We start from the raw sequence: 20,866 nt of genomic DNA, 5'->3' as shown, positions 1-20,866 counted from the left end.
GTGACTGGCTCAATTTAACAACTGAGAGTTACTTGATTTCAGGAACGACCTCCCATATGCAAATTTGATCAACAACTTCGATACAAATATATACAATAATTTCTGGCATGCAAGTCTAATGCTAATACCGATAGGATTTCACTTGAGCAATCTAAAGATAGAGAAAATTTTCCTACATACTGTATTTCCTAGGAGCTACTATATTTCTGAACATATGCAGCTTTGCACTTTGCAACACAAGAGTGCTGGAGAAAGAGACAAGGAAAGAGAAAAATATGAATGCAAATGATCATCATTAACAGAGCTTGCCTGTCTCCCAGCAATGCTTTGTCTGGTTGTCCCGTACTACTGGCACACGCACACACAAAAGCATCAGCACTTGACACAGCATTATGATATTACAGCTATTTCTTCCAGGCATAAACAATACCTGACCGACCGACTAATTATTGTCCGACACTTGGACGAATCCCAGCTTTGGCCAACTGGCCTTGTTAAACTTGCCCAAACAACCAATAATTAATGTTAATGTTTTCTCAAAGGTCAGATTGCACAAAGAATAAATAATAGGAACAGCGTCAAACATCAACCCCGCCGAGACCATCATCATTCACCACCCACGGACCGTCTTTCACTCATACGGTTGGTAAAGCGCGCAGATCATGACAGGCATAGGCCAGCACTGATGATCATCCCAGCGTATGCGACACCAATCATCTCCAGCAGTACAGCATCAGCTTCTCATCACACATCATCGAACCGCGACCAGTTTTTTTTTTCTATCAGAGACAAACTCCGGATCACCGACCCGTTTTCGCACGCTTCATGCCAGTTGAGTTGAATGGGGAGACACTGGGGCTAAGGTGGGGGCTTGGGCTCTCCTCTCTCAGAGTGCCATTTAGAATGGCCAGCTCTCTCAGCTGCTGCTTCTTGTAGTAGTCCATGGACTCGTCCTGGTGATACCACTAGTTAGCAACAGCATATTTGAAGCTGTAAAGTCAATGGAAGGACAAGAGGAAATAGATGCGCTTACAATTGGCTTGAGAAGATCTTCTAGGATGGTCACAGCCTGGTTTAGACGCGTATCAATAATATCAGCTGGAAACTCTGCTTCCACAAGCACATGCAGTGCCTCGTTGAGGTGCTCATACCCAGGCTTATCTCTCAGCTTCTCTTCCTACATTACAATAATAATTAATACATTCAGTAAGGATTTTGTCTCGCTAGGGGGTGCGAAATAACAGAAATGAAGCTACATGCATCAACTATTCAAGAGTAGTGTATTATGCAACACATAAACAGAAGTAAAGTTCATTGTCAAAGCCTACAGGTAAAGAGCAAGGCTGATATCTTTTAGTGTCCGAAGGTAACACAGTAGCACCGACACAATTTCAAAAGCTTATGTTTGCATCAGAGCAATGAGATATCAGATTTGAAAAGCTTATGTTTGCATCAGAGCAATGAGATATCAGATTTGAAAAGCTTATTTTTTGCATCTAAAATAACTAGCATCAGAGTAATATGCTGTGCTAGAAGCTCATGACTGTAAAACTCAATTTGTGAAGTAGGGACTTAAACGATGCAAGGACATTCCCTAGATTGTCTTACAGCCCTGAGCCCACAACCTTAAAGGCTTAGATAACAGGGGCAGTTCTTTGAATCATAACATTGATAGATAGTAGAACATAGATGTCATCATTATCCAGTGAATAACAAGATACACTGGATCAATAAAAACAAGATCCAAATAATGAAGGCTAAGCGGCAACAGAAAGCTAGAGCGGCAGTACTTCATGACAGTTGAACTGTGTGTTATAGGTAACCTGTGCGGCTGTGCCATCTCACAAAGGCAGGAGATATATTGACCAATAGAGTTTGTATGATGAAATATCTGTGGATGCAGGCAACACAACAGTAACTTCTAAATAGATATCACAATCTCAATGAACATAGATTGAATCCTATGATACTACAGATAAGTCAAAGTAGCTGATACTGAATTTGAAAAGCAGAATATTCAACCTTAACAGCATTATCAGTTCTGGCCTTGTCAACATAATATGAGATTCAGATATTGCGGCAATCATTGTGTATCAATCAGGCCAGCCTATTTTCGGTTGTTTATGGTATTAGTGATATGAAGGGCGGGCCTGGTGCAGCGGTAGAGCCTCACCGCCTGTGACCGAGAGGTCCTAGGTTCGAGTCGCGGTCTCCTCACATTGCACTTCGTGAGGGTAAGGCTTGCCACTAACACCTTCCCCAGACCCCGCACAGTGCGGGGGCTCTTAGCACTGGGTACGTCCTTTTTTTTATGGTATTAGTGATATACTAGTAATATATAAGCAAATTTAACCACGAGGGGACATATGTAATTTTAATTCCACATGATAATTATAAGAGTAACACATGGTACATCAGCATATCCAAAAAGCGTCTAATGGTTTTAATGAAGCAAAGTTACTAAAATCAGGAAGTGGACAGCAGTACATGATAGTGTGCTTAGTTACCTTCACAGAATCTTTTACTGAACCACGTCCACGAATATAAACCCTACACTGGGTCGTAGCTTCAACTCGTTTCAGGGAGTTTCCTCGTGGCCCCAATAAACGGCCAACAAAGTTGAACTAGTAATAACCAGAAGAGTGTAAGTTATTCATGACATGACATAGCACACTAAATAAAGTTGCAAAACGCAGTAAGGAAATCCACGCGTACGTTAGGATACTTGTCCACAGGTACATCTAGCCTCACGAGTTTCTTGACAACAGGGGTACCAGAATGTGGTGGAGCACCATTCCAGCTCATTGGTGATGCTTGCAGAACACCCATATGCTGAAGAAAAAAGAGAGGTTATATTTTTTACAAAATAAGATTAAGAAAAGTTGCTAACATAGCAAGATGGAATATAAATGTCCTTGACAAAAACCGTTGCAAGGGTAATCTCAATTAAGTAACTACGAGGCAGCAAATAAATAGCGTAAGATTTTTTGTGGTTGTCAGGAACAGATGAGAAGTCAAACTGGAGAACTAATATTCATGTCTTCAATTAACAAAATTCAGGCTATCGAATCACATGCTTAATGATACTACACTGGTATATTAAATTGCAGAAAACAAGTGCAATGTTATGCACAAAATTGACAACAGGGTATGCATAGATCCACAATTCATAGACATTCCTTTTTGTAACAGGCTACGCATCCTATTTAAATGCAATTACAACGTAACAATTAAGTCCCAATGATAACCAGCGATTGCCGGAATCTACATTACCTCTGTTTGCCTTCCTGGCCATCCCTCCAGATCCATTGGCTGACCATTCACTGGGTGGCCAGGTAACCTTAATGGGCTACCATGCTCGATTCTCTCGGCATCAACAAAATTATGGTTAGGTGGCATAGAAGATGCCCGTAAAATCTCTGCATTAAACAAACATGGTGATGATTAGGCAGTAACTGGGTATGAATTTTAATATGCTATAGCAAAGCAAAGACGGTAATACTATTTGTGCTGCGCTAAATTTGGAAAAAGGCAGTAGGCGTTATTATCTACAAAAATGTCTAATGCCTTGAATTATGGCAGAAACGAGATAGCAAGTTGTCACTTCACACAGTTAAAGAAAAGGAATAAGCTGCATGGTGACCATACTTAAAATAGATATTCGTGATCAATATAAGAAAGCATCAATTCCAAAGTGTGAAGTCCGTTACGAGACAGAGTTACGAGAGCAAAGTTATTAATAGAACTGGACAAGCTACTACCTTCTCGTTAATCTTACCGGTATATTAGATGTATGAGAAACGTATTAACAGAAGATCTAGTTTAACTCACTAATAAATGATAATGATACCAATATTTTTCCCGACGGGGAGAGTGCCATATATCCACAAAGATTGTCCCAATGCCATAGCAACTTATAACTAATACCAACAGTCGATAACCCAACACTTAGGGTAAAGTAAGTTAACCTAAATTTAGCAATCAATGATAGCAACTGAATGACTGAATCTACTGCATTATTAACAACACATAATAGCTACATTGTTAAAGAGCATATAAACATGTAAAATTACAGTAATGCCTGAAAGAAAATTAGACCTTGGTTCAAGAGCCTGGTACAGAAGGGAAGAACTTGAACAAATGGGGCTAACTTCTGCCTCTCAGCAAGCAATTCAGCCAGATATCTGCCAAAGAAACAAGTTCATTAGTATTACACAAGCCACTCTAACTCTATCCTTCACATAAGAGATAAGTTTTGTATTACAGAAAGTAGAAGCATAATTTGAGGCATCCAGAATAACTAGAAGCCAACAAGACACGGTAAAAACTAGAACTTTGATTAGATTTATACAACAAGACCCAGCAAGATATAAAAAAATATACATAACTTTATGAATATAATGACTAGCTTATTACAGACAAATTTACATGAACAATCCCAACATAAATCTATCGGCAGGGAGCAATCATCGAAATCCCTATTTCCGCACATCACTCCTCCATCACAACCTCAGCACTTCATGAAGACCGGAGTAATTAGGCAGAAATCTCCACAGCCAGCATCAAATCTCGTACTCCACGAAAGATTCCCAAAAGGCTGGATCAAAAAACCAAAACAAAACTGGAGCGATGAAATAGCGAAGCGGGGACCTCACCTTTCTCTGTCAGAGGCAGAATACCTCATGGAATTGAGGTGGTGATGATGAGGCGAAGAATGATGGACAGGAGAGGGTGAATACTGCAAGTGAGAAGGAGGCGGAATCCTATCGTCCATGACGGCGAAAAAACAGCCCAGAATAACTCAAACAAGATTGCAAGATTTGGTGGAAGGACAAAGAAACCGTGGACCCAGAAAATCGGAGAGCCAAAGCAACTAAGAAACCCAAGAACAGCAACTACTTAGCAAAGCTACGGCACAAAGAAGGGGCTATCCTGAAGCCCCGAAATCTAAAAAGAGGAGAGATTAGCAAGAACCAGGAGGAGATATATATAAGGGATAGATGGGATTCTATATCACAGAAGAGGAAGGTAATAGATGGGCAATCAATGATCGGAGAGCCCAGGCTGTGCGGCGTTGGCAGCAGCTCTTGGTTCTTGCTCTTCCTCCCCTCCACAACACACCCGCAGAGGAGGGGAGCAGGGGTGGGTGGGAGAAGGGAGGAGAGAGGGGAAGAGACAAACCCAAAGGAGGGCTTTGGATTCTCTCCCTCTCGCTGCAGTATTTGTCGCTGTAATCGCAGATGATTGATCGAGGTCTTCTGGAGTTTCCACCCCCTGTAATTTTCTTTACTTATTTTTTTATTTGAAGAAGGTTTATTGTCCTGCTAGGTGTCACCCATTATAAAAAAAAGTCCATAAAATATGTAAAATGTTGATTTACGTATAACACTATAATGTACTCAAACCGTATGAATATGCCGCGGCCTTTTAAAAATAATAAATATCACGACAACCGTTAAATATACACTCACTAATATACTCGTGTTATTTGTAATGAATTTTTCTCTGAAATATATATGTGTGCCAGATATCATTTACGCCAAGCGTCATCATTGTGTGGGCGTTACCCTCGCACTGATCGTGGTGGTACGGAGGAATTAAACCTACTGAGTAAATTTCATTCGTCCTTTCAGTTAGCTAAAGTGAATCAAATTCGCAAATATTAAGCGTAAAAAGATTTTGCCGCCTTGCTTTCCAATATATACGATCAATGTACTAGACCGTACAACATTATGTCTGAAATATATACACGCTCGAGGTATCATAATTACACGTCAATATATATGTGTGTGTGTGAGGTATCATCATAATTACGCCGAGCGTGGTCATTGTGCGTGTGTTAGAGCATCTCCACTCGTCCCCCCGAGGAGGCCCCCGGCGAGCGTTTTTTCCATCCGGACGGCGAAATTCGGCCCAGTCGCGCCCCCGGTTCCTCGTTTTCGTCCGGATTTGGGCCTAAATTCATCCGGCGATCCCACGCCCCCGGCCCCGGGGGCTCTCGGGGACTCGGACGAGTGAAAAGCGGGGAAGGGCCCGATCCGTCGGTGACTCGACGCACGAACCCCACCGCCACGTCGCTCAAATTCTCCCCACCCTCGTATCTCTCTCGCCGCCGGCACCACCCCGCCGGCTTGTTGCCCAGATTGCGCCGCCACTCCTTCCCCACCTGCCTATATTCCGCCGTGTTTGGACGACGGCCTATCTGGCTGCTCTTCCGCCGGCCTGTTTTCCGGCCTGCTTGCTCGTCGTCGCTCGCGGCTCGGGTTGCCTCGACCACGCCCGTCAGGTGTTCGTCCATTTGCCTCGCCGGCCATGGACTCGGACGAAGAGGAGGAGCAGATGTTCGTCGAGCTTATGCAAGAAGAGATGGCAGCAGCCGCCCAAGACGAGGAGCACATGACGAGCATTTGGTGTCCTACAGCAGAGATTTGCTGTCGTCCGGTTCCCCGCTATGACTTGGTCCAAAGATCAGATGTGGGAGGTGATGAACTGCTGTGTGTGCCTACACAACATGATTATTGAAGATGAGCGAAAGCATCCGGTTCCTTCCGTCGAGCAAGAAGCACCATATGAGAGAGAGGGTCCTCTTGCACAGCCCTAATCACCAAGTGCCTCCATCATGGGCCGCCTTCATTGCTATGCGCCAGGAGATTCGAGACTCTACAATGCACCAAATTTCGTAAGATGATCTCGTGGAGCACATATGGAGGCTCCGAGGCAACGCCAACGCCGACGCCAACTAGTCTGTCTTAATTTGTTTGAAAAATTGTGAAATTTGTGTGCTTCATTTGTTTCAGCACTTGTTAAACATTGTACTGTTATCGCCGAATTTGTTTCAGCAATTTTCGTCCTCTTGTTTGCCGAACTTGTTAAATTTTATGTTGAATTTGTTTGAAATATGTCAAATGGTCGAGGTTGGGGGTTTCCTGCCGGGGGGACGGCTGGAACTTCGGCGCTCCCCACGCCAAAACTTCATCCAATCCGGACGAAAATTTCGCCGGATTTGGGCGTGGGGAGCGCCAACGAGTGGGGATGCTCTTACTGTCTTACTAACCTTGGTACAGAGAAATTATTAAATCTACCTAATTAATTGTATTCGTCCTTTTGTTTGGCTAAATGTTAAACATAAGATTCGCAAATGCTAAACATAACCTCAATTTTACCGCTTTCCGGTAGAATGCCGCAGTAACAAAATACAAAATCAGAAATTTTCGATGGCATACACCAAGAGTAGTTTTGTAACTGCAAGCAGAACCCGGGGGTCCTCTTTGTGTGTACCCCTAGCCACGCTGCTGCGGTAAAAAAAAATTCCCACCAAGTTCACGGAATCTTGGTGGCCGTTTGCGGCGGCGTTGACTCCTGTAGAAACGGGCTGAATCCAGGCGGTGAAATCGGGCTGCATCCGGGCCGTCCATTCCGGAGGCTAGCCTGCCAAACGCCTTTCGTGATTCAGTGCTCTAATTTAGGCAGCTCGGCCAATCATTGGAGCACGGACGCCAGGCAGGCAGGCCACCTGGCTCTACCAGCAATTTCGCTGCTCCTTTTGTTAAGCTGTTATTATTATTATTCAGGAAAAGAAATCATGTTAATTTATGTTTTTTGGCATGTTTCTTAGCTATTCTAAGCGCTGTGCGGCGGCCGCTTTCTTGGAATTAGCTGTAAACAGCCACTGAAATGTGTACACAAATTCGTGATAATTCGCGATCGCTGCCAAAGTCTGTACTGCTGGCTGGCTAGCTGCCAATGAGTTGGTCAGGTCATCATTGATTTTTGTCTAGCGAAATTAAAGAAAGAAAGTAATTGGAGTACATGTACAACGTATTATACTCGCGGCGGACCGGAGACAATCGGGCAGTGCAAAGATTTCGTTTCGAAACGAGCTCGTCTTAGAATATTTTTTTGAGCACGCCGGTCGGGTTAGGGCCAACGACCATAAGGAAACACGAGTTTCAGTCAGGGACCTGGAGCTGAATTTGGTCGTGTTGAACAGCCATGCGGGTATGTGTGTGATTTGCATGAATCATGTCCAATCAAGCCCGGCAAACTTGTGGAAGACAGCAGCCGCTTAAAAAAAAACTAAGCCACCTTAGCCTTCTCCATAGATAGATTTCCGCTTCTTCAGCTGGACTCGCCGATGTTAGAAGAGGTGGAGAACTCAATTTATGTGTGGCTTTTTTAATTAAAAGTAAAATGTAATATTTTCAATAGATTATGCTAAGGTTTTGGTAGTCGTTTTTTGTTTACCTCCGCGTCAATGGAGATGGCATCGTCTACAATAATATCACGATGCTGAGACTATCTGAAGCCATCAAAGCCAACCAGCGGAAGGATGCTCGTCACAAGATCAGCCTACTTAAGCCATGGACCGAAGGCGTAGTTACCTGGACAGCCCAAAACCCTAGTGTGACCATGGTGTGCATGTTTCTTTAGTCGAGCTCCTAGGTGAGACAACCATCGAGTTGTAATTGAATCAAGTTCCAATTGGGCATATGTCTCTTCCTCCTCTCGCTTCTAGCGATTCCTCTTCGACATGACACCAAGTTGTAATTGTATTCATCTCCCTCCTAGCCTTCAATAAAGCTAAATATTTCTCCATTATAAGCTTGTATTTCCTTTAATACACCCGATACTCGGGGCAGCGTCATGCACTTATTGATTTTGCACACCCTTTACCCATATACAAAGACTTGAGTACCTGATTCTGCCTAGAAGTTATACCTTTGTTAACTCTGGCCAGCTCAACTAACATGTCAGCAAAGTATATAGAATATTGGTATCATGCTAACGAAAGATCTTCGCGGGGTGCCAATGCATCATTTAGTTCAGCAATGAAAGGTTTTACAAAGCTACCTACAAAAAGCTATAAGTTATAGTACTAACACTAACGTTCAGAATGTTATGTATTCATCAATAAACTGAAGCATCACTCGAGCATTATAACCCCCTCCATGAGTTGGGTCGTATGCTTGGGGGATACTCCTATCAGGAGTACGCGGATGCACAAGAATTTCAAGCAAAAAAATATACTTCATATATGCATACACAAAGCACGAGAACAAAAGGACAAAAGTTTTTTCTTTTATAAAAGTGCAAATAAAGCACAAACTTGGTGATTACATTGAGGGACTTCATAAGAAAATTTCATGAGCAAAAGAGAAACTATTTAAAGAAAAGAGCAACTCCAGGCACTCGCGCTTGAGATCGATAAGATCCGCGTCGACAATGAGACCGTGGAGAAGTTCGCGCTTGTGGTCAACGAGATCCGTGTCGACAAGGAATCCATGGAGATGTGGGATAATTCATCGTCTTCACTACTCTCCGGGAAGGTTGAAGCGGAAGCACATGAGACCGTCAAAGTTCTTGATGGTGAAGTTGAATGTGCTCTGGTGATGGTGGAATGTCAGAAGAAACTCATGCTCGAGGTGGTAGGCATGAGCGAACTCCTTCTAGCCATTGGTGAAGAGCATGCCCCCTTCTCCATCGAAGTATGTTCTCAGCCTCCACATCTTCTAGGCCTTGCTAGATTCCCTTAGAAGACATGGTCGGATTCTTGACCAGCAATGGCCTTGACGAACTTGTCAGGAATCTTCAGGTGCTCCAGTGTCTAGTCCCCGTCGAAAGCAAAGAACTCGAAGCCAGGGAAGTCGGGTTGCGTATTCTTCGGAGCATATATATCCCGGAGGATGAGTGAGGATCGGAGCAAGACCGGGCTCAGCGATCGAGCCTTTAGCATGAAGAACTTGATGAGGAGGAGTGAGTTTGTGCTCCTCCGTAGCTTTCCGCCACGAGTGCAATAGAGCTAGCCTTGCCTTGTTCTTGCTGCCGCGTGGATGACCATCCACGCTTTTTCATTACTGCTCCCGCAACAATGGGAGGAGTGACCTTGGGTTTGTTCTTGCTTCCAACGGACGCTCGGACCGCGCTATGCCACCGCTACCAGAGGGATTGGTAGCATCAGAGGAGTTTTAGTGTTTCCCCATGGCGGAGATCTTGCAAGGGATGACTAAATGTAGGGTTTTCTCGAGAGTGCGAGGATGAAGAAATCCAAGGAAGAATAAAATCTGGCGGTGAAAAGAATAAAGAGAAAAGCATGGTCGTTTCCTCATTTATATAGCACCGTGTGTTGTGGGTATACTTCATAGGTGTACTATTGATAGTGCCTGGATCCGGCAAGCCCGGGTGGCCCACAGACGGTGATGGTGTATGGCCCATCGGGCGGCCCAGTTGCTGAAGATCAAGAAGGATGAAGTCTGGCCTAGGAACAAGAAGTCGGATCCACCGACCAACTCAAGTAGTCGGATCCGGCCTGGCCCATCAGGGGTAGCCGGATCTAATATGACATATAAGGAAGGGTGGATCCTTAACGTGCACGGTAATGTAATATTCCGTAGTTAGGCATCTTGTATTCCGGCTAGGACTCTCCATGTAAACCCTAGATTCGTGCGCCTTTATAAGACGGATCCTGAGAGCCCTAGAGGCACAACCATAACTCATTGTAACAACGCGAAAGCACCTAGATAATTCCAGACAAGCAGCAGTAGGCCCTTTTATCATGCAGGTGTTCCGAAGCTGGGTAAATCACGTACCACCGTCCCGAGGACTCTCCGCCCAATGACCCCTACTTCTTCTCCCCCTTGTGAGGATCCCTCCTCCGAGGTACCGTCGAATAGGCAACGACAGTTGGCGCCCACCGTGGGGCTAGTGGCGTCTGGAGGCTGGAATCGGGAGGGTTCCGCCATGGGAAGCTACGACAAATCCATCGATGTGGGGCGTGTTCTTTACGCCGGAAACTTTCCGATCGTCCTGAGACGAGTGTTGGATTCCGGATAGGACCAACCCTGTCAAGATCTCCATCGTCCCAATCGATGGCATTCACATCTTCATCGGCGAGACCGTCGATTACGACGGAAACGCCCTGGTAAGTCACGCTGATAACCCACAAGTATAGGGGATCGCAACAGTCTTCGAGGGAAGTAAAACCCAAATTTATTGATTCGACACAAGGGGAGGTAAAGAATACTTATAAGCCTGAACAACTGAGTTGTCAATTCAGCTGCACCTGGAAAAGCACTAGTAACAGGGGTGATGTGAAAGCAGCAGTAATATGAGAGCAGTAGTAACAGTAACACATCAGCAGTAATAGTAACACAGAGGTAATGGCACCATAAAATAGTTGATACTACTTCCAATGACATATAGAACGAGTATATGATGATGAAAGATGGACCGGGGTTCCCAGCTATCTTCACTAGTGGTAACTCTCCAATAACAAGTGTTGGGTGAACAAATTACAGTTGGGCAATTGATAGGATTGAAATAGCATTAAGACAGAACATCAAGATTATTAATCATGTAGGCATGTTTTCCATATATAGTCATACGTGCTCGCAATGAGAAACTTGTACAACATCTTTTGTCCTACCAGTGGCAGCCAATGCCTCTAGGGAATCTACTGGAAATTAAGGTACTCCTTTTAATAGAGCACCGGAGTAAAGCATTAACACTCTGTGAAAACATGTGATCCTCATACCTAAGCCTTCCCCTCCAGTTGTCCCAATTTCTGTCACTTTGGGGCCTTTGGTTCCGGACATAGACATGTGCATACAACTTGTAGATACAATCTAAGCAATAAGTATAAAGCTTAAATCTAAGATCATGCCACTCGGGCCCTAGTGACAAGCATTAAACACAACAAGATTGCAGCAACAATAACTTCACAAACTTTATAGATAGACTAATCATAATGTAACAATCCATCGGATCCCGACAAACACAACACCGATTACATCAGATGAATCTCAATCATGTAAGGCAGCTCATGAGATCATTGTATTGAAGTACATGGGAGAGAGAGTACCAACTAGCTATAGCTAGAACCCGTAGTCCATGGGGGAACTACTCACGGAGCATGATGGAGGTGGTGGCGTTGATGGAGATGGCTTCCGGGGGCACTTCCCCGTCCCGGCAGGGTGCCGGAACAGAGACTTCGTCCCCGAATTGGAGTTTCGCGATGGCGGCGGCGCCCCTGGAGTCTTTCTGGAGTTTCGTCAATTGGTATCGAGTTTTTAGGTCGAAAGGGCTTATATAGGCGAAGAGACGGAGTCGGAGGGGTTACGGAGGCGCCACACAATAGGGCGGCACGCCCCCCTCCTGGGCCGCGCCAGCCACGTGTGTGGGCCCCCTGTGGCCCTCCTCTGGTCCCCCTTTGACTTTCTGGAAGGTTCCGGGAAAAATAAGATGTTGGGTCTTTATTTCGTTGAATTCCGAGAATATTGCCCGAACAACCTTTCTGGAACCAAAAACAGCAGAAAACAGGAACTGGCACTGTGGCATCTTGTTAATAGGTTAGTTCCGGAAAATGCATAAAAAACATTATAAAGTGCAAGCAAAACATGTAAGTATTGTCAACAAGCATGGAACATCAAAAATTATAGGTACGTTGGAGACGTATCAGCATCCCCAAGCTTAGTTCCTGCTCGCCCTCGAGTAGGTAAACGATAAAAAGAATAATTTCTGTAGTGACATGCCACTTACATAACCTTGATCATACTATTATAAAGCATATGAGATGAACTAAGTGACTCAAGGCAATGATCTATAGTTGCTAACAAATAGATAACATATAGCAAAACTTTTCATGAATAGTACTTTCAAGACAAGCATCAAAAGTCTTGCATAAAAGTTAACTCATAAAGCAATAGATTCAAAGTAAAGGTGTGGTGACCCGGCATACCACTGCATGGTGTAGTATGCAAGTCTGATATAACACCAATGAAACACCGTTGCACTAGTATTATATCGCTCAGAGTGGTACAACAGAAACATATGCGGGTCCAAGGCATGTCTATAGAATTACAACATTGACTACATACATAAGATCATCACAGCCTCCTACTTTACAATGAGGTAAAACTGCAAATAAACTCCAGAAGAACGACTCGTAGTCTAGTCTTATCACGAACTCTATTTGTAGAGTATTTAACTAGCTATAGAGGCTATGAATAGATTCTAGCTAAATAGGAGCTAGGTTTAGGAAACTAGTTCCTTTCTATTACTAAGCTAGGTTTTATCCTTGTTGGATGTGGTGTTTGACTCTTCTGACAGGTTCCTGTCCCTTGAAGTAGTTGCTGACTCCTCGGTCTTCGAGTTGCACTGTAGATCCTCCTTTGAAGCCTCCATATCTAAGCAGGGGATTTAAGAGTGGGATGAGTACGAGCGTACTCAACAAGTTCATTATAGGAAAGAGGTGTTTAATGCACTAGCTACAAAGATTAGACCGTAAAGTCTAATACCAATGCAATTTTTCATAACCATTTCTTCAAAAGGTTGCTTTTATTCAGAAGAACTATGTCCGTCAGCCTTCACCGGTTTACTAGAACTTCATGGAGTTCCTTTCCGGCAGCGTTCGCAGTTCCATATCCCGGAATAGGGAGTGACAGGTCACGGTTCTTTACACTCTGCAGAGGTGTGTTGCTTTACCCATAAGAGATCTTAACCTTGGTGCCAACCGAGCCGCGTGCTCGTCCACACTTCCTTTGGTGTGAGGCCCGGTATAAGGTCTAGCCAATCATGTTCCTCCGCTACCTCGAACACCCACCCTTTGTTGCATGCCCCGACCCTGGGTCCACGCCGGTCCCATTATTCCTGTAGATTTCAAGGTGGACCCCGACCACGACGGCTTGATCTTGGGCTCTACCATACACTCCTACGCCGGTAGCTGCAACCCATCATAGACCGCAATACCGTGGGGACTTAAGGCTTCCCCAGCCAACCGCTTGCACTTCGAGCGACAAGTGTCTACGGACTATGCCGTGGGGACTTAAGACTTCCCCAGCCAACCGCTTGCCCTGACAGATACAAGTGTCTACGGTAAAGCGCATCCGTTGATGAACGAGAGGTGGAAACACTTTTGACTACTCCGTCCCACTCCGGATCTTATGGTTAACACGGGTATTACGGCACAAGAATCACTGGACGACATTTGTTGTTTAATCCTAGATGGATATAAACCCTTGCAATGGAACCTCCACCATATCAACACAATCCATGGTTCCATTGCCCACCACATAGTCATATTCATAGTTATGAAAATAGTGGTTTTGGTTTTTATGCAATGGTGATAACCATAATTCTTTGCAAGTAATTTGATAAAGATACTCAAATGACATGAGCAAGCGATGAACTTGCCTTTCTTGACTGCAAGATTATGCAGACAAGGTCTTCGGTATGCAATAACTCCAAATTCTGAAACAGCATCATCGTCCGGTAAGGATGATGTTTAAAAGATTGGCAAAGATGCAATAATGCATAAGTATGAGATGCAATCGCTCTAAACGTGTCCTAACCCCGATGATTTAGGATTAGTGAGTTGGAATGATTAGTTTAGGGTGTGTTACACTTTTAGAGTGATTCACATACAAGGTTCTTATTCAGGTTTGTGTTGTTTTAGAATCATAAACAAGTGGTAGAATGCATAGTAACAATCGTACACATCAAGGAATAGTAGTTGTATAATAAGTAAAGAGCTGTTGTCAATTTTAAATTCTATAGTGCATGGTTGATGATTACTTATTATATAATTCAAAAGAATAACTTTTGAAGAACATGTTCTTTTAATAAAGAACAAGTATGATAATTAGGTTTGTGGGGTTCTATGGTTCTAATTGGATTCTGGAGTAAGTGGTAGATGGATCGCAACATAGTTGGATTCATCAGCAACTAGGCTTGATTGGTTTTACTTAAGCATAAGCAACTTAAGCAATTAATTATACATGGTTGCTATCATGGGGGTTCATCTTGTTGGTGATAGCTAGCTAGGGCTTATGGGTCCTATTAAGTAGGATTGATGATGATTCCTTATTTTCTTCAAAAGAATAACTTTTGAAGAACATACTTCTTAAGTATTAAGAAGTATATCAATTAAGATTGAGGTGGTCTAGGTTTTACTGTTGGTTCTATTAAGTAAGGAGTAATTGGTTCCTGAATAGGATGGTTGATAAATATCCAATACTAGTAGGGTTTAGTGGAATATGGTTAGGTAATGCTCAGGTTTTGGCATAGTTGCTCCTGAGGTTCATCACATTGGTGTGATGCTAAGTAGGAATGAATATGGATAATGGCTTTGGTAATAGGATCTAGGGTTTACACTTGGTTCACCCTACTTTGATTATCTAGGTTTGATGAAGATGAACACATGGGATATCCATATATTAGTGCTAGGTCTTCTACATTTTATGTGGTCAGGACAGGTATTTACTTGCTACTATGGTTCTATGCTTTGAATGAAGGTACCATGATCACATGTTCTAACCTAGGGTTTAGGTTAGAAGCAATTTAGGGTTCACATGTAATAATGGAACTAGGGTCTAAATGAATTTAGGGTTTAGGGTTTCACATGAAATGATATGGTTGTATTATCATTCCATGTGGAATTTAGGGTTTGCTATTTATCATTTAATTCTATGATTAATAACTTCATGTTAAAGTTGAAGTTATTAGTAACTTGGAAAATAAAATAATATGGAATTTGGTATTTTATTATTTTTAAATAATTTATAATTAAGGTAATTATTATTTAGGGTTTTAAATCCTTCTAATAAGGATTTAATAAGTTAATAGAAAAGGAAAATTAATTTTGATGTTTTCCTTATTTACTTACTGGTTTTTATTTATTTTATGAAGTTTTTCCTAATTATTGAATTTTAACTGAATTTAGAATTAAAATTAAAGGCTTAAATATCAAGTATTAAATAATTAAATTTTTATTAAAAATAAAATTTTCATTTTATATTTTTATTGGATAGAGTTTTCTTTTCTAAGAATTTTAATATCTTATTTATATTTTTCTGACTTAATATGAATTTTATATAAATTTGCAACGTTGCAGTAATTATGGAATTGAAATTTAAAAGGAAATAACTAAATACACCCGGCTAACCTACCCACCCAGTCACTGACTGGTGGGGCTGCTGCCAGGTCAGCTGCCACGTGTGGCTGACCAGGTCAAAATAGGTGAGATGGCCGGGGAAGCTCCTGGCCGACGGGATTCGGCGACGGCGTCGCCGTTCCCGGGCTCGGGCGGACGATTCACCAGCACTAATCGAACGAGCACCCCACCGTGAGCATTACGGTACTTGCGCCACCCCTATTTGGTCACCGGAGAAGCTCAACGGCGAGGTACTGCGGCAGCGGACACGGGCGAGCGGCGTGTCGACGATGCAGGGCGTAATCAAGCGAAGCGAGGGTACTGGGAGGCTCGTGAGCTCACCAGGAACGCAGTGGTGAGATCGGCGAGGCGAGGGGAGGTCTATGGTGACGGTGAACGGCGACGGTTGATGGTGACCGGCGGGGCAGTGAGGTCGCAATTCGAGGTCCTCGAAGCTTCCCGGCAAGCGTGCGTCGACGAGGAGGTTGCTGGGGGCTTGGCGGAGCTCCAGGGCTTCTCAGTGTGGCTCGGCGATGCTTCAATCGACGGTGATGAACAAGACCGGCGAGCTAGGTTTTCCGTCTGTGAGGAATTCGAGCGGAGGAAGAAGGAAACGGAGCTCATTTGTCGACTTGGGTTACTTATAGGGCTCCAGAGGCGAGCCTCGTCACCGTTTGGAGCAAGGGGAGGTCGACAGCACGACGGGGAAGACGAGCACAGCGTCGCGGTGGCCTCCAGCGCACGGAGGGGATGAGGACGAGCTCCTCTTGTTGATTTTTCAACGAAGAGGTATGGGCTGATGTTGGGCTGGTGCTTGGGCCGTGGTGCTGGGCTGCTCTGAAGGCTGCTGCTGGGCTGGGGTGGCCCGATAGGTAAGCTTCCTCCTTTCCTTATTTTCTTTTCTGTTTTCTTTTTCTGTTTTGCACTTGCTTATTTAAATTCAGTTTTGAATTCAATCTCCTTTGTAGGATTTGCTTGTATGAATTCAAATTCAAACTTTGTTATTTTTGCAGGCTTCTCAACTAGGTTAATTTCATCAAGTTGCAGAATAATGATTATTACACCATTCTTTCTATTTATAACAAGTAGTTTATATTTGATTACATTTCATACTTGTTGGCTTATTTAAAATAGCAATTAAACATGAGTTTAAATTCCCTTTTTCTTATGAATCAAATACTTTGGAATGATTAGAGTTACTACTTGAACTCAAAGTATTTCATAGATTCTTATTACTGCTTGGTTTCTATTTGAGAAATTTGTCACCTGCACATAATTTTATGTGAGCACTTGCTTGTTAAGGTTTTGTAGGTTTTATTATAACCATCTTTCAAAGGTGGTACTAGGGTTAGACTTAATAACACCTTAATTACTTAGAGTAGGTATTACTCTCATCATGGTTTGGCTTTGGTTATAATTATAAGTGGTTGATCACCACTTATGGTTCTAGTTATAGAGTTTAACACTAGATGTCTCTTGTGTTCAATAATTAAGCATGAGAGTGCAATGCTAGGGTTTAATCTCCCCTAACCATGATAAGATGGTTACTTGCTTCATATTTTATGTGCTTCTCTAATTACTAAGGATTTGAAAATTGGTTTTATCTTCTACCAATTAACTTCTATTAGTATTCTCAATTAATCATTAAAGTAACTACAGTGGTTATAGTTCTTTTTTATAGTTAACTTTGGTCATATAGATGGATGGTTTCTCACCTTATAAAGTATAGAGTTTGACACTAAGGTTTTCTTAGGTTCATTAATTTATGAAATATAGATATGGTATGATTCTACTTATGATCACCAAGTGGTTCACAAGTTAGGGTTGGGATATAAGCCTAGGTTTGCTTGCTAGTTACCTCCCTATGATTTCATGTAGGGAATGATATCTTCTTATCCTATTAGGATTTAACTTATCCTTACATAACTCAAGAGCATGATCATGGTTAAACATGATCAACTTGTTCTTGATATCTCTACCTCAGTTTCTTAGGGTTTATGATCATTACACAATTTATAATGATCAAGGTTTGGCTTCCTAAGTTATTACTAGAAATATTTAGATATGGTTGTACCAATTACCCCTCTCCATCCACAAGGACTTGGACTATAATCTAGGTTTCTACTCAAGGGATGATGATATGATTATCTAAGCATGTGGTCTGCCTAAGAATTCTACCTTGCTATCTTCTGTAGCTTGTTCTTCAGGAATTCTGATAAACCTGCATCTTGTGGCATGCCTCCACCTCCTAGATGCTTCATCTTGATCCTAACTATTTTATGGAGTGGCTCAATGTGTTGGTGTCCTTGCATCATGGTGCAAGATGATGAGATGAATGGAGTGTGAGGCTCCTTTTATAGGCTTGGGCATGCTCTAGTATCATGACACATATGTGGATGACTCTTGCTTTGTTTTGATGAGTAAGGTGCTTGGTTGTCATGCTCTCATTCATAGCAATCCTTTAAGCATGAGGTGGCATAGCTTAGGATGCAAGCTATGTAGATATTTTCATTCTATGTGGCATGGGTATTATCCTCTCATTTGATTTGTTTTTGGAGAGCCAAGTGGCTTTTGTTACTAAATGTCTTATGAATGATCTTATGCTTATGGGTGAGTCACTATATCATATGTGATTGTATTTATATTATAATTGGGATCAAAATGTCAAGAGTAAGAATTATACCCCAATTTTGAATGATGATTTTGATTTCACCAAGGCATGATCATATAAGTTTCAAAGTACTCATAGTTTATTTTATTCAAATAGTTTGAACTATAATTCGTAATGTAAACGAATTTAGTTTTGTAATAGTCCACCTATTTAATAAGTTATGATTAAAATAAAAATGTGTGGCTTTTATGCACTTAGGTCCTGGTGTTTTATCATATTTGGTAATTAGTTTTAAAGTGAATTCAATTATACCTCAAGGTAGTTGCTTAACTTTTAAGTGTTAATAATTTAGAGTTTGCTTCTTATCTCTTTGTTGGTTATATACCTCTCCCATCTCTAGGGTTCAATGATAAGCTTTTGTTGGTGTTAAGTTCAAAGGTTTGGTTCAAGAAACACCATGTTATTATCTTTAATAAGATCAAGTAGTTGATCCTTAATTAATATTTTCTTGTGTTGGTTTTAATTCCATTTGATCTAACCCCTTAGATCAAATCATCTTTTCCCAAAACAAAGTTTTAATAAAGTCACATTGAGGTTTATAGCGCTTGACTTGATGAGCTACTTCAATTCCACCAAGGTCAAGTGAAACTTCAGTTACTGTGACAGTTTTACTTTAAAGCGCGAAAATTCCCCAGATTTTCTATGCATGAATGCAATGCACACCTCTGTTTCCTCTATTTTTGTAACCCCAATACCTGGGATATTACAGTCTCTACCCCTTAAACTAAACTTCGTCCTCGAAGTTTGAACTCTCTCATGTTTTGGAGTGTGGATCTGACTTGTACAGACTATGACTTTTCTCAAATTCCGTGGTGATCTTACTGGATATAATTGAATATATCCCTTGTCCAGATTCTTCCTGGAATCCATTAGTGTCTGTCTCTGAACAGTGGCTTCTGACTTCAGTTCCATGATTTCTTTCCATATTATAATATTGTTTTCCTTCTCGTTGAAGATTCAACGATTGGGACTTCTTCTGGTACTGCTAGTCTTAGCTGAAGACTAATTGGATAACATACTCCTGATTGGTGAGTAGGTCTTTGTTTTCCCTTACTACCAAAACTACAATAATGGTACTTGGTAAGGTACTTACCATGGAAATGGTCGTGATGGTTTATTTCCCTAAGAATGGATTAGACTTATTTAGTCCATCCAATCATGGTTTATAATTGATACCTATTACTATTTTGGATTATTTAGGTTCAATGAAACGAATCATTCTATTAGTCTTTGGTATTGGTATGTTCAATCTTCCTCGGTCTTTGGCCTTTTTGAACTATATTTGGTCTTCAGTATTTCCTTCATCCAACTTCGTTAACCTTAGTTTACTTGAGCTATCGTACTTCTGAGATAATATTACTCACTTTCTCAAGTTATTATCTACTTCTTACTTCCTTGCGGTATAAACCTTGGCTCCTGGTCTGACATCCTTCTGAAAGTAGTGTTTGATAATCTTATGAAAATAAGATCGAACTTCCTCTCAGTTCAGACCTTCTGCTTCTATATAGCTTAAAGTATTGAGTTACTGTACATCCAACTCAATCTTTACTCTACCCCTTAGAGTTTTCTGATGGTCTTCAACTCCTTTTCTTCTAACCATTGGGTTTATGGTTAGAATATTGGTCTGGTTCTTGTTATGGTTTGTACTTCTTCTAAGGTCTCACGAAGAATGTTTGTGGTATATCCACACAATTGTGGATATCTGACGTGAATCCTTCGGCTAAATGATTCTAGGTCTTAGTTATCTGGCTGACCAGATTGTATTTGTTCACAACTTCTTGGTACAAATAATCCAATGGTGGACTAATTGATACCAATTGTGGTTATTTGTTATCTAAAAATGGATTCTAATATAGGTTCTGATCAACTGGACGAGACATCCTCTACTTTATCTCGCAGTATTGATCCTATACCAATTGTGGTCTTCTGATATCAACTATGGTCTTCTTATATCTGCTATGTTTTCATAGGTCATCTTCCTTTCTTCAGGGTTTATTTTGCAAGAAAACCACTATGAATATAATATCCAAAGTGATTTCCCATGCATTCCCTCTTCTGTAGTGATTATGGATCTGCTTGAGCTTCACCATAATCACCAGATTTCTCATCTTCATATTTCTTTCGTACGAAAGTACTCCTCTATTGAGGTAAGCATGAGTTTCTGATTAGCACTTCCTTCAGAGTATTGTGGTTGCTTCCCACAACTTTACTTCCTTCATCTGATGAACCTACATCTTATCTTCAAAATCTTCAGAATTCGTCACTTCCTC

General features: G+C 41.9%; 1 protein-coding gene across 1 annotated transcript; it reads right to left on the bottom strand.

The window, feature by feature from the left end:
* Nucleotides 1-362: 362 nt before the first annotated feature.
* LOC127345148 (KH domain-containing protein At1g09660/At1g09670) lies at nucleotides 363-5,077 on the bottom strand. Its single transcript, XM_051371583.2, has 7 exons — nucleotides 4,656-5,077; nucleotides 4,099-4,184; nucleotides 3,274-3,419; nucleotides 2,716-2,832; nucleotides 2,508-2,624; nucleotides 1,034-1,177; nucleotides 363-953 (listed from the first exon to the last, which is right to left on the bottom strand). Exons 1-7 carry the CDS (start codon nucleotides 4,772-4,774, stop codon nucleotides 801-803), a joined length of 882 nt encoding a protein of 293 aa, XP_051227543.1. The 5' UTR covers nucleotides 4,775-5,077; the 3' UTR covers nucleotides 363-800.
* Nucleotides 5,078-20,866: the final 15,789 nt, after the last annotated feature.

The sequence above is a fragment of the Lolium perenne genome, chromosome 3 (genome assembly GCF_019359855.2).
Source record: "Lolium perenne isolate Kyuss_39 chromosome 3, Kyuss_2.0, whole genome shotgun sequence".
Classification (NCBI taxonomy): Eukaryota; Viridiplantae; Streptophyta; class Magnoliopsida; order Poales; family Poaceae; genus Lolium; species Lolium perenne.
The sequence above is the reverse complement of the archived record's forward strand: the minus strand, read 5'-3'. Positions and strand labels throughout refer to the sequence as shown.